Source organism: Furipterus horrens, unplaced genomic scaffold, assembly GCF_987537825.1.
Source record: "Furipterus horrens unplaced genomic scaffold, mFurHor1.1.pri manual_scaffold_5, whole genome shotgun sequence".
Lineage (NCBI taxonomy): Eukaryota > Metazoa > Chordata > Mammalia > Chiroptera > Furipteridae > Furipterus > Furipterus horrens.
The window spans coordinates 100,785,195-100,798,775 of record NW_028327175.1 but is presented as its reverse complement, the minus strand read 5'-3'; the positions used below and the strand labels follow the sequence as shown (position 1 = coordinate 100,798,775).

Here is a 13,581-nt window from a genome sequence, read left to right as displayed (position 1 = left end):
ATATTGAGACCACAGTGGGGAGGGGAAACTACCATGTCCTAATGTTTATGAATCCTATCTGTTTAATAACATCAGAAGGGTCATAAAAATTTCTTCCTACAATTAAATATCTCCATCAGCTATTATCAAATTAAGGATTTTATAAGTGGTGATACATTCAAAGAAACTATTTGTCTTTTTTGTATGTACTTTTATTATGTACATCAGAGATGCATGTAAATTAATGGCTCATGATCACAACTATTTTCCTGAGTCTTCTTAAAATGCATTTTCATCATCTGTTAATGTTATCATAACTCATAGAATACAAGCTAAATTCTCATTTAATGCCTTACATACACAGGGACAGCCATGTTTCCTGGGCATCCCCTGGCACTGCCCTGCAGTCACTGCTCCCCTTTGTTGCTAACAACACCATCACACCCTCATTCCCTTATTTATCAAGGCCAGAGGTCAGCCTCCCTGTATGTCATGGAGGAAGCATCATTTGGCCAAAAATATGACACTCACTGTATGTCAGTCCATCATCGGAACTTCAACCCTTCAAAATCTGAGAGCTAAGGAGTCTTTAAGCACTCCACATTGATTTTTCTTAGTCATGGTAAAATACACATAACATAAAATTTACTATCTTAGTCATTTTTACGTGTACAGTTCAGTAGTGCTAACCAATTTCCACAGCACTTTTCGTCTTACAAAACTGAAACTATACCCATGAAATAATAACTTCCCATTTCTCCCTCTCCCCTGCTCCTGGCAACCACCATTCTACTGTCTGTCTTTGAATTTGGCTATCTTAGGTGCTCCATATGAGTGGAATCATATAGTTTTTTTCTTTTGGTGACTGATTTATTTCATTTAGCATAATGCTTCCAAGGTTTATCCATGTTATACCATGTGTCAGAATTTCCTTCCCTTTTTAAGGCTGAGTAATATTTCATTGTATGTACGTACCACATTGTTTATCCATTCATCTGTAAATGGACACTGGGTGACTGCCACCTTTTGACTATTGTGAATAATGCTATGAACATGGGTGCACAAATATCTCTTTGAGACCCTAATTTCAACTCTCTTGGGCATATACTCAGAAGTGGAATTGCTGGATCATATGGTAATTCTATTTTTTAATAATTTGAGGAACTGTTTTCCACAGTGACTATCCTATTTTATATTCCTACCAATAATCTACAAGGATTTCAATTTCTCCACATCCTTGCCAACACTTTTCTTTTCTGCTTTTTAAAAAAAATTATAGACATCCAAATGGGTGTGACGTTGTATCTCACCCATTAAAACTTAAATATCCCAACGGTTATGCTTTGATTCAGATAACACCTTAGTGATGAATATATATTAGAGAGCCAAGAGTGTGGCCCTATAGCATTGCACAAAGGCACTGAACATCTAGGCTGGAATGCGAATTGAGCCACGGAGGCATCTCCAGCTGAGAAAATTATTGGCCCAAAAGTTCACCTTCCTTGTTACAAAGATTTGCTCATAGGTGACTCGACTCTAATGCAATTCTTCAGCTTTCAATTTCAGCAGGAATGTAAGTGAACATGGGGCAGGGGGTGGGGGTGCTGGGGGGTGGTTCTGCATATCTCACAATCTTTCTCTTGTGTATTAAAAATGTGTGCACTGAGAAAGAACTTCATGGCCATCTATAAAATGACCTCACTCCCATTCTACTATTTCTTCTTGCTATCCCCCTTTATACCAACAGTGTCCTAAAAATAGGGCAAAGTAAGAATGCCTCTCCCCATCTCCTCTAACTTAAGACAAAACCAAGAAGAGTTGAAGTCAGTTTGGACCTCAACTAGAAATCACAGAAAGTATAGAACTATAACTCAAGTATCATCTTAATTGAAAACTCAGGACATTTGTAGTGGGCTGAATAATGACTGCCCCCCACACACAAAAATCCACATGTGAATGTTACCTTATATGGGAAAAAGGACTTGGTAGATATGATGAAAGATCTTGAGATGGGGAGATAATCCTGGATTATTCATGTGGATGCTACATGTCATCACAAGGATGGGCAAGAAAGTTAAAGAAAGAAGGAAACCATGTGATGAAGGAAACGGGGGCTGGGGTGGGGGCAGAAGGAACGTGATGCAGTCAGGAGCCAAGGAATGGGGATAACCTCCTGAGGCTGGAAGAGGCAAGTAAGTGAATTCTCCCCTCAAACCTCTATAAGGGCCCAACTCCTCAGACACCTTGAGTTTAGTCCTATTAAGGCTCATTTTGGATTTCTGACCTTTAGAATGGAACAGAATAAATTTGTGTGCTTTAAGCCACTAAGTTTGTGGAAATTAGTTACAACAGCCATAGGTAACAAACATGGCCTCAAAATCCTACTTTATTCAATATCCTTTGTACATGATCCTTGCAACTAGAATGCCAAGAGACTCTGCTCTCCCTGTCTCCAGGGAGGCCAGGCGGGACAGAGGGCAAGACCCATGCAGAGCTGCCCAGGGGCCCTCAGTTGCTCCAGGTACCACATAAATATTGTCCTTTTCTACTCCTGTATCATGAAGAAGGGTGGGGAGCACTGAAATAATAAAGGTTGCAAGTATGAAAGAGCCCAGAAATTAATGTTTCCAACCTCATACTTAAAAGTTCCTGAACACAGTTCATCAGATATGAGGAAAAATAAAAAAGTGTGAGCATTCCTGTTGATAACCCACAACAGGCCCAAGCGCCTGGCTAACCCCTTACCCTGCCCTAACTCTGTTTATCTCTAAGAAACAGGATGGCCTGCAGGTGATTGTTCCCTCCCAAGAAGGAGTCAATTAAAATCAGCTACAAACTACAAGACCACTCAACAACCTCAAATCTCATTATAATCTAATCTCCATACTAAATGACACGCCCAGCAGTGCCATCACAATTGGCCATCACCTTGCGGATAAACAGAAGGGACCATTAAAGGACAGAAAAGAGGTGGAACCCTGATTCTGGTGAAAACTACCACCCCTTTCCCAGGAAGATCGTGAACATTCCTCTTTCTACCCTCCTGTATATACAACTTGTCCTCCCCAAGCCAAAATGAGAAGTTGATTTGAGAGCCAATATGCTTCCGCTTCTCCATTGTCTGGCCATTGAGTTATTATTATTATTTTTCCCATACCTCCACTTTTAGTCATGGTAGAACAATTGAATTAAGCTTGCACTGGACAAAAAAGAGCCCTGCTCGGGGTCTCAGACAGGGGGCTTTGGTAACCTGGGTCACACTATGAATTCAGTCTTTCAGCGTTGCTGTTTGGTAAGCTGTGCTTGAAAACTGTAGCTGAAGGAGCAAAATGCTGTGATGGTAGGACACCCAAATTTCCCAGAGCAGCCATTTACACTCCGCTGCTCCATGCCCAGGACTCTCTCCCAGCCACCTCCTGCCCCCCTTGGCCCCTGTGCTCTGCGACCTGGGACTCAGTGGCCACCAGAGCTTGCCTGCCACAGACCTGATGGGGAGAGAAGGGTCTCCGGCGTCCCACCAATCTTTCGGGGGGCTGATATACATGCACCACAGCTCCCAGCTGTACCCGTGCGCCGAGTTCTCATACCGCTGCACCTCAAAGGTGTCCTGTTTGATGTTGTCGATGGACGGGAGGATCACCCGCTTTCGGTTCTCCTGGATTCGGGATAGAACCGGCTCGGCCCTGAAACACAGAGAAGTAGAAATAAAACCTCTCTCCTGAGGTGACCACACCTCAATGTGCACGGACCCCCAAGACCACAGGAAATGAACAGAAGCAACGTAGCTAAAGGTGGGGCTGTGTCAGGCTGGATCTCAGACAGACACTGTGCCTCTCAAGTGGCCTGCCTCAGTTGCGTCCTGTAACTCAGGCCCTTGCCCGTGGGGGGTACACACGTGCTGACGCCTGCAGGAGAGGCCTGGAGCGAGACCAGAAAGTGCCTGGCCTGTCTTTTCCCGCAACAGCTAGGCCAAAGCAAGGCCATCTGACTCTGTGATTTGCATCGCATTACAGTTTTATACAGTGTTTTCAGTTTCCTCTCCGGGCACTGGGGGAAGCCTCTTGTATTTTCTTTGGGAGCTGAATCCACTTTCCCAAAATAGGTCATGTGTGCCCTTGATGGTCTGGTTTTAATAAGCTTCTTTGTGTGTGTGACTATTTCAGTTGTTTTGATTGATTATTTAATTGATTTCTTAAAAGGGATCTAAATGAATTGGTTAACAATGGCTGCTGGGTGAATTAAATGCAAATGCAGGCAGAACCCTGCCTCCTAGCGAGCCTGCCCCTTAGGGCTGCGTGGGAGATACAGGCAGGGATTTGGCTGGAGACTTGAGGTGTAGCCCTGCTGGTTTAGGAAAAAGCAGATGGTAAGACACCCTGCCAGTGTATGTCTCTGCAGCAGATGTAGCAAGGAATCTTTCCCCACATTCAGGAACGAGAAGATGGCTCTCACAAGCCAGGACATTAATCTCCCCACTTTACATAGCACGCAGGCTCTGGAAAAGAGTCAAGTGAAAATCCCATTCCTCTGCATTATTTGAAAGAATAATGAGAATGCTCAGTCTACATCCCATCTCTTTTCATTTGCAGCTATTGAATTACCTGTTGGCTCACCTCCTCTTTCTATTTAAAATGAGCAATAAAATATATGTTGGACCATTTATTGCCTCCAATACTTCTGCACATACCATGTAGGCTGAAGCCAAAAGGAACTGACTTTCCACAGCTTTGAGCCAAGTTTCAGTGCTCTGACCCCTCCAAGTCTCCACTCATGCTACTCTCATCCAGGAATGCCCTTTCACCACTGGCAGGAAGTCTGGCCACCTATCAAAGCTTATTAGATCATATGCCACCTCTTCCAAGAAGTCTTCCCTAATTTCCCCCAGTAGGAAGGCTGTCTCCTCCCTTTCAACTCTTAAACCATCTTTTCCATCTTATTCAAGTGATTAACTATATGATACATTCGCTAATCTTTGAAACACAGATTTTTCCTAATGAGCTAATGCTGGCTCATATTTATGATTACTTACTGCAACTTAGGCACCATTCTAAACATGTCACATGTGCTGGCTGATTTAAATCTCACAACAATCACATTTCAATAAATACTATGGTCACCATTTTACAAATGAGAAAACAGTTCCAGAGGGAGGATAGTCACTTGCCCCAGGCCGCATACCCAGCTGGTGGCAGAACCAGGTTTCTAACCCAGATGGCCTGGCGTCAGCCCTAACCCCAAAACCTCACTGCCTCTTTGAATGGGCCACACTTCCTCCAGGATGGTCTGGTGCTGTGAATTTAGAAGTATACAGTTCAGTCTATCTCTTTGTGGTAGAAGTTATTGAGCACGGGGACAAAAAAACCATGTTCGGATATTGCTTCTGAAGTAGGAGTTTGATCTCCAGTCTGTTCCCAGTAAATTGCTCCCTACTTCCAGGGGACATCCTGCCTATTACACGTGGCCCACAGTGTCTCCCTGCAGATGGGTATACTCTTGCCCTCAGCCCTAATCAATGCTTAGCTTGGACAGATGACTAGCTTTGACTTGTGGGATGTGAGCAGAAGGGACAATGTCACACCAGAACAGAAACCTTCACAGCCATTGCAATATTCAGCTATTGTTCTTTTCTCTGAGCCGCAAACAACCCACAGAGGACCTGCCACAGGGACCAGACAGAAAGCTCTGTCATCTTCGGTCAGGAGGCTGGAGACTATTACTGCAGGATAACTGAGTGAAAGCTGAGACACTGTGTCTGCCTTATAATAAGGAATCACAAGAAACATATGACTTTGACAATGATGGACTGAGTAGCCAAAAGGCAAATTTCTCCCTGCTTCCCAGTTTTATCCCAGGCTACGGTTTCACCTTCTTTTCCATTCACCCCCTTCTCTATTCTTCCAGTGGCCTCAAGGGAATCAGGCTGTGTCCCACCTGCTGGCCCCTCCCGACCATACTGCAGGCCCTGAGTGCTGCTAGGGTTCAGCTTATGACCTACCAGCCAGCAGTGAATTCCACGTGGGCATCAAAGAAGCCAGTGACCTGGCCGGTGGCCGCCTTCCAGCCCTCGATGCGCGCTCGGATCAGGCCCTCTCTTTTTTGGTTGCGCACCACCTTCACCAGCCCGGGGTAGCGTTTGTGGACATATTCCTCCAACGGGGCTTTCAGCTCCTCTATAAATGACAAAACACAAGAAGGTCCATAACTTGACATTTCAAATACGTGTCCATCCCTTTGTGATGCCAACAGATCTTCAGGAAGTTCAGGGTTTGCAGAAAAGTTCACATGTTAGTAACTAGTAGAAAAAGCAACTCAGTCAGTGTGAGTCAGAAGACATCTGTGACACACCAGCCCAGGACAGTCATGTTCTTTCAGCATGCAAGGTGTACACCTGGATAGAACTGAGGCCTGGCTTTTAGACCGCTGCCGTTACAGGCTGGCAGATGTCCTCTAAGGTTTCTTTTCTTTGTGGTCCACTGTCCTTCCCTGGCCAGCATTCCTGTCCTCCCACTGTCCCCTGGTCCTGTTTATCAACTGCTGTATGGGCGTTTCATGTGCACATAGACTGGTTCTTATAGTACGTGTCCTAAGTGATCCGGACACAGAGTCGTGCACCAGATGCAATGTTAACAGGATTAGTGCTTTGCTCTTAGGATGTAAAATAAATCTTTGCCCAGTAATGAATATGCTACCATGGGCAGAAGTAACTCTGACAGAGATTGTACACATTTCCTTCTGCAGCAAGCAGGTGGTGTAAAGTGCTTCATTTATATGATCTAATTTAATCCTACAGCAACCCTAGGAAGTTGCTAGATTAATTCTTTTAATTACCTAGGTTAATTTCACTTTGCAAATTAAGAAATAGCCTCAGGGATGCTAATCTATCCTAAGGTCACACACCTAGTAATGCAAGAGCTGATACAGGCCAAATGTGTCCAATTTCACAGACTTAAAGGCTGATACCTTTATGTACATAAGAATGACCAGAGGTAGGAGGCTAGGACAAGCTGACAGAAAGAGGATTCTTAGGTGTGCACACTCCAAGGATCCACCCTTGGAGAGTCAGTCTCATGCTATAGGATGCTCAGGGGCTCCAGGAGCAGCGTAGGCGATTGCCATGCAAGTGGTCCACAGCAATACTCTAGGAGACACTGTTACTTCTGAGTGTGCTCTAAGGAAACCCAGAAAGACTGTATTTATAGATATTGTGCAGCCCTCTCACATCCTAGATAGGGCAATTTTGGGCAAATTAAAGCCATACATTTGCAGCATACATAGAGGCTGACCTCGCTAGGTCACAGCTGTTGTTCTTGGGAACAATGCAGCCAAGTGACGCAAAAAGAAATACAGAGGATGAGGTGATTAGATTGATCGACATGAGAGAGTCCCCAAGGGTACAGAGACGTAAAGTAGTTCCTGTTGGCCAAAGGCATGGATGGTGAGGGAATGGGAGTGTTAGGGGCTGCATGGTGTACTTTCCAAATTCATGTATTGGAGCCCTAACCCCAGGACCACTGAATGTGACATATTTGGAGATAGGGCATTTAAAACAGTGATTAAGTTAACGAGGTGGCTTGGTCGGGCCCTAATACAATCTGACAGGGGTCCTGATAAGAATAAAAGACTTTGAGCAACATCAAGTCAAAATGGCAGAGTACGTAAATGCTGTGCTCACCTCCTCCCATGACCATATCAAAATTACAACTAAAAATTCTAAAACAACCACCCTTGAGAACCACCTGAAGACTAGCTGAATAGAAGTCTGCAACTATTGACATAAAGAAGCAGCCACATTGAAATTGGTAAAAGAAGCAGAGACACAAAACAGGCCGGTACCACACCCATGAGTGGCAGTTAAGAATCAGGAGGGATATCTCAACTGTGGAGATCCCCCCTGTGGAGAGAGGCATCCCAACCCCACATGGGGATCCCCAGCATGGAGCCCCAGTGCTGGGAAGATGAATTCCCACAACACCTGTTGTGAGAATCAGTACGGGTTCTGTCTCTGTGAGATGAGGGCTTCTGGAGTCCCAGGCATTCACTTAAAGGGCTCAAGCACAGACCCACTCACTCACACTCTTCCCAAGCTCCAGTGAAGAGATAGCAAATCAAAAAGCACCAGGAACATATGGGGAGGAATTGAATTATCTGGCTTCAGGATGAGGCTGGAGGGACAGGCAGATGCACTTCTCCTGTGTTGAGCTCTCCCCCCACACAGCCAGGAGGGGCAGATGGGCACCAGATCTGCATCTCTATGACTGCTCTCGCCTTGCCCTGGTGATTCCCTGTTACCCTGCCACATACAACCCCCACACCAGCCCAAACCTCTACCAAATACAGTTCTAAACAAGGAACTTAGTGATTACTTCAACAAAGAGATAGCAAGCATAAAAAAGAACAACAGAAACCATAAAAAAGAACCAGTCATAAATGAATAATACAATAACTGAAATAAAGAACATACTAGAAGGAATCAACAGCAGATTAGATAAAACAGGATTAGGTCAGCAATATGGAAGACAAGGAAGCAGAAAACACTCATTTGGAACAGCAAAAATAACTTACAAATTAAAAGTGAGGATAAGTTAAGGGGCCTCTGGGACAACATCAAGTGTAAAAACATTCACATCATAGGGGTACCAGAAGAAGAGAAAGAGCAGGAACTGAGAACCTATTTGAAGAAACAATGACTAAAACTTCCCTAACTGGCAAAGGAAATAGACAAGTCCAGGAAGCGCAGAAAGTTCCAAACAAGATAAACTCAACGACATCACCAAGACACATCGTAATTAAAATGCTAAAGGTTAAAGACAAGGAGAGAATCTTAAAAGCAGCAAGAGAAAGACAGTTGCTTACAATGGAGCTGCCGTAAGACTGTCACCTGATTTCTCAACAGAAACTTTGCAGGTCAGGAGGATTAAAATGAAATATTTAAAGTGATAAAAGCAAAGACCTACAAACCAAGATTACTCTACACAGCAAGGTTATCATTTAGAATTGAGGGACAGATAAAGAATTTCTGAGATAAGGAAAAGCTAAAGGAGTTCATCATCACCAAACCAGTATTATAAGAAATGTTAAAGGGACTTCTTTAAGAAGAAGAAAAAGTAAAAAATGAATAATAAAATGGCAATAACTACATACGTAAATGGATTAATTGTTCCAATAATGAGACATAGCATAGCTGAATGGATAAGAGAACAAGACCCATACATATGCTGCCTACAAGAGATCCACTTCAGATTGAAAGACACATATAGACTGAGATATTTCACACAAATACAATTTTTTAAAAAGCAGAAGGAGCAATTCTTACACCATACAAAAGAAAGGCTATAACAAGTGACAAGAAAGGATATTTCATATACAACAGCCAAGATATGGAAGCAATCGAAGGGTCCATCAATACACCATTAACTAAAGAAGATGTACATGTATGCAATGTATACAGCCATAAAAAATTAAATCTTACCATTTGAGACAACATTAATGGATGGTATTATGCTAAGTGAAATAAGTCAGAGAAAGATATATGATTTTACTTATATGTGGAATCTGAAAAACAAAATAAACAAACAGAATAGTAACAGACTCATGATACATAAAGAAGAAAATGATGGTTGCCAAATGGGAAGGAGTTGGAAAATGTGAAGGGATTAAGAAGTACAAATTGGTAGTTACAAAATAGTCATGGGAATGTAAAATACAGCACAGGGAATATAGTCTCAATAATGTTATAATAACTATGTATGGTGCCATGTGTGGGTACTAGACTTATTGAGGGGATCACTTCACAAATTATATAAATGCCAACCATTGTGCTGTACACCTGAAACTAATATAATATTGAATGTCAACTATAATTGAAAAACAAAGAAAAAAATTTAAAGGAGATTTGGGTACAAATAGAGCCACCAGAGGAAAGACCATGTGAGGACATAGTGAGAAGGCAGCTATATGCAAACCAAGAAGAGAGGTTTTAGGAGAAACTCTGCCAACACCCTGATCTTGGTTGGACTTCCAGCCTCCAGAAATATGAGAAAGTAAACTTCTGTGGGGACACTCAGTGTCTGATACTTTGTTATGGCAGCCCAAGCAGACTAACAGAGAGAGGTATTTGTTTGGAAAGGAGAGAAAAATGGAACCTGGGTAGGGAGGTGGCTGGGAGTGCAGACCGGAATCAGACTGCCTTGGCTTCAGAACCTGGTGCTAGAATTTATTACCCAGGTGGCCCTGGGAAATTCAGCCAATCAAATTATGCCTCAATTTCCTCATCTACAGAAGGGAGACCCCATAGGGTTATGGTCAGCATTAAACAAATTAATATACATAGAGTTCTAGAATTATCTCTGACATCATATACATGCTCAACAATGAGCAGCCTATCTTAGTAATTATTTTCCTTCTGTGTAGTTTTAGAACACTTGAACAGAAATATCAGGTCAGCCCAGGGAGCCAGAGGAAGATGGAAAAATAGGCTTATATGTTGGAACTACCGTCCTCAAACAGGAGGGCGCACCAGCATTCCTGGAGGTACTGAAACAGATTGCGGGCCCCTCCCCCACAGTTTCATTTTGAGAAGGTCTAGGGTGGGGCTGAGTATTTCTGTTTCTAACAAGATCTAGGAGCACCCATGCTTTAGTATGGGGACCCACACTTTGAGAACCACTGAGCTGGAAATAGGAAGGACAGTCTTAGCCCATGCTTAGCACATAGTAGGTCCTCGATGGTTATCTATGTTGGCATTTTTGCTGTTATGGCTACCATCTTTGCATCATACCAGAGTTGGTAAAGAGGCTGGTGAAGAAACTAGGAGTGGGGCACCCTCTGCTTCTTCACTCACCACAAATTAGAAGGATAACCAAGTAAATGGGACTGGGGTAGCCCAAAGAATATTCGGCTTCTAGAAACCATCTACTATATATTGGCTGGGTTTTTCTGTGTGTTAAATTTCTTATAACAATAATTCTAGCAAGGTTAGGCACTCATTTATTCCCCGTGAGTCCTGGGGACAAAAGGACGTGCCTTGGGAGGCACTGGACCGTGTATGGACACAGCACCCACGGAAGGTGTAGCAGAATCCTGCCCTCTCACCAGTGCTAGCCCATGATGGTGGGGACCTGGGAGAGAACATGCTGAATGCTAAGCACTGAACACCATGCCAGGGGACTCACAGGCACTGTTAACCCTTAGCTGCTAGGTGGCCTGGGATCCCGTTTTGGCTCTGCCCAATAACTGGATGTCAGTTCCTAGCCACGCCAGTCACTTCACCGTGTCTAAGTGTCAAGTGGTCTACTCATTTGTTTAGTGGTTGTGACTGTGACTTCAGTGGGGAGAGAGGGAGGGACAGGCATTTACAAGTTTGGCAAAAGAGTGTTCACTACCACTGCCCTTCTACATCTCAAGGCTCCTGAGATATGGGCTTTGAAACACATAAAGGGGCAAAAAAGGAATGCCTAGGCAGATGGTAGTAGCCTGAGGCTTTTAAGAATAAATGAAATGTTACATATAATTGTGTGTATTCCATAAATAGGATTTCTAATAATAATTGCTCTATTAATATTATTAATGTAGGTCATTTTTTATAATTTCTCATAAACAACAGCTTGTCTTTCTAGTTAGTCAATATCATTTTAAAGTCTGGGGTGCACTGTATATGGTGGCACCAGCTTCACTCTTACATGGTTCATGGATACATTGTTTCACATACAATGGAAGTGATGGCCTATGGGATTCTGAGGGAGATGTCACCATGCCACTAGCAGGACTCAACAGCAAGTGACATTGAGCAGGCTTTTCTTCCCAGCCACTGCATGTGAGCCTGCACCCCGGAAGGTATTGGCTAGGCACCCTGCCTGGACTCAAAATCAACTCAGACACAAGTGTTCCATCAAGATGCTTACAATCGAGTTAAGGAAGAGAGCCATGGTAAAAAAGAAAGTTTGAATATTTTGTAATATAAGGGAAATGAAGCCAAGGACAAAGAGAAAAAAATGGCCATGGAAGGAAAGTGCTATGAGGTGTCACAGACTCAGAAATTCTTTTATCTGGAGGTGTTCATGCAGAAGGTAGTGTTTATTTAAGTGGTAGTTTGAACATGGCCTCTCACTATTTCAGACAAAAGAGACAAGCTTTAAATTGGATCCACAGAATCATCAGTGTCTGTGAGACTGGAAAGATGTTCTTAATTAGAAAAGAGAAAAAAAGAAGAAGAAAAACAAGTTGATAAGTTCACCTGAGGACAGGTCGAAGTGCCTGCAGATATTTAGGGGCCGACTGCTGAGCCAAGTTAATGGTTCAGAGGTGGGAAGAAAAGACGCAGGGTGTTGGGGACACAGTGATGAGAGATGATGACTATGAGAGGGTGAGAGTACCAGGAGACAGAGTGAAGAAAACTAGAACCTCATTTTGGGAAACGTGTATGAGGAGGCAGGAGGATGAGCTAGAGGGTAAGAGTGGTTAGAAATTGCATCAAAGAGCCCGAATCATATCTAGGGTAGAGCTTACAAAAGGAGGATACATGCATTCCTTTCACAAATATGTAGAGAGTGCCAACACAGCTGCAAATGATGCAATTCTTGTCCTCAAGGAGTTACTCTATGTCCAATACCAAAATCAAATGCATAAGAGAAAACAAGAGTTGAGAATGGACTGTTGATTTAAGCAGATAGTAGGTTCCTGAGGGGACCAGTGAGAAAAAAGGAATTTCCTTCTGGATGCATCTGGTCCCCGGGGGAAGAAGAGGATGAGCAGGGCAGCTCCAGAGAGACTTCCAGAAAGGCTGGTCCTGGTAGAACAAGACTGTGGCCGCCCAAGGGCATTGGTGTGTTGAGATTCGGAAATTGCCTTAAAGTGAGAGAGCCCACAAGTTAACCAAGTAGAAACAAGGCCCTAGGCTCACTGTGGAAGGAAACAAATCCCCAAATGTCACACTCAATAAATGAACCCATTCTAAGACATTAGAATAACAGTAAGAAAAAAACTTTGCATAAGAAATGTCATTCTTAACAAATGAACCCATTCTACCACAGTACAATAACAGTAAGAAAAACATTTTACATAAGATTTTTCTCACTGACAAACTCAGAGAAGAAAACAAAACTCATTTCTGCAAAAATAAATGTTTACCTTCCAGTGTTATAAAATTCAATACTAAAATGGTCTAGAGCCATTTGGGAATCCTTGTGTTTGTTTGGTTTTGGTAAATAGCATTTGGAGAGGTCAACAGGGAAGAAGCAAATACTGCCTATGATCAAAAGGGACTGAGAGGCAGATATATCTGCTACTTAACAATAAAAGAAACACCTATCATCCAGGCTTACAGAGTACACATGGACAATAAGAAAGTTACGAACAGAACTAAAGCAAAAACAAACAAACAACACATCATTATGGAATTATATTTAGATCTGGCACTTTGAGTAATGTTAGAGAATAAACCATTAGTCCATTCCCTTGTCTCTAAGCCCTGCTCAGAAGCAAATGTTGACCTAGCAGACTCATTTCCACCTGCTCCCTAAACCACTGCATGAACATTAGTACCACACCGATGTATGTTTGGAAGTGGCCATGCCCCCTAGGATTGGGCCATGTCCGTAGGTAGTT

General features: G+C 43.1%; 1 protein-coding gene across 2 annotated transcripts in view; it reads right to left on the bottom strand.

The window, feature by feature from the left end:
- The window catches only part of GALNT17 (polypeptide N-acetylgalactosaminyltransferase 17), a 447,810-nt gene that overhangs the window by 208,750 nt on the left and 225,479 nt on the right, over nt 1–13,581 (bottom strand). For both annotated transcript variants that reach the window (XM_090276912.1, XM_090276913.1), the window contains 2 exons: nt 5,975–6,149; nt 3,465–3,662 (listed from right to left, as the gene is read on the bottom strand). In XM_090276912.1, coding sequence (XP_090133038.1) covers nt 3,465–3,662; nt 5,975–6,149 — 373 coding nt within the window. The remainder of the gene's footprint in view (nt 1–3,464; nt 3,663–5,974; nt 6,150–13,581) is intronic.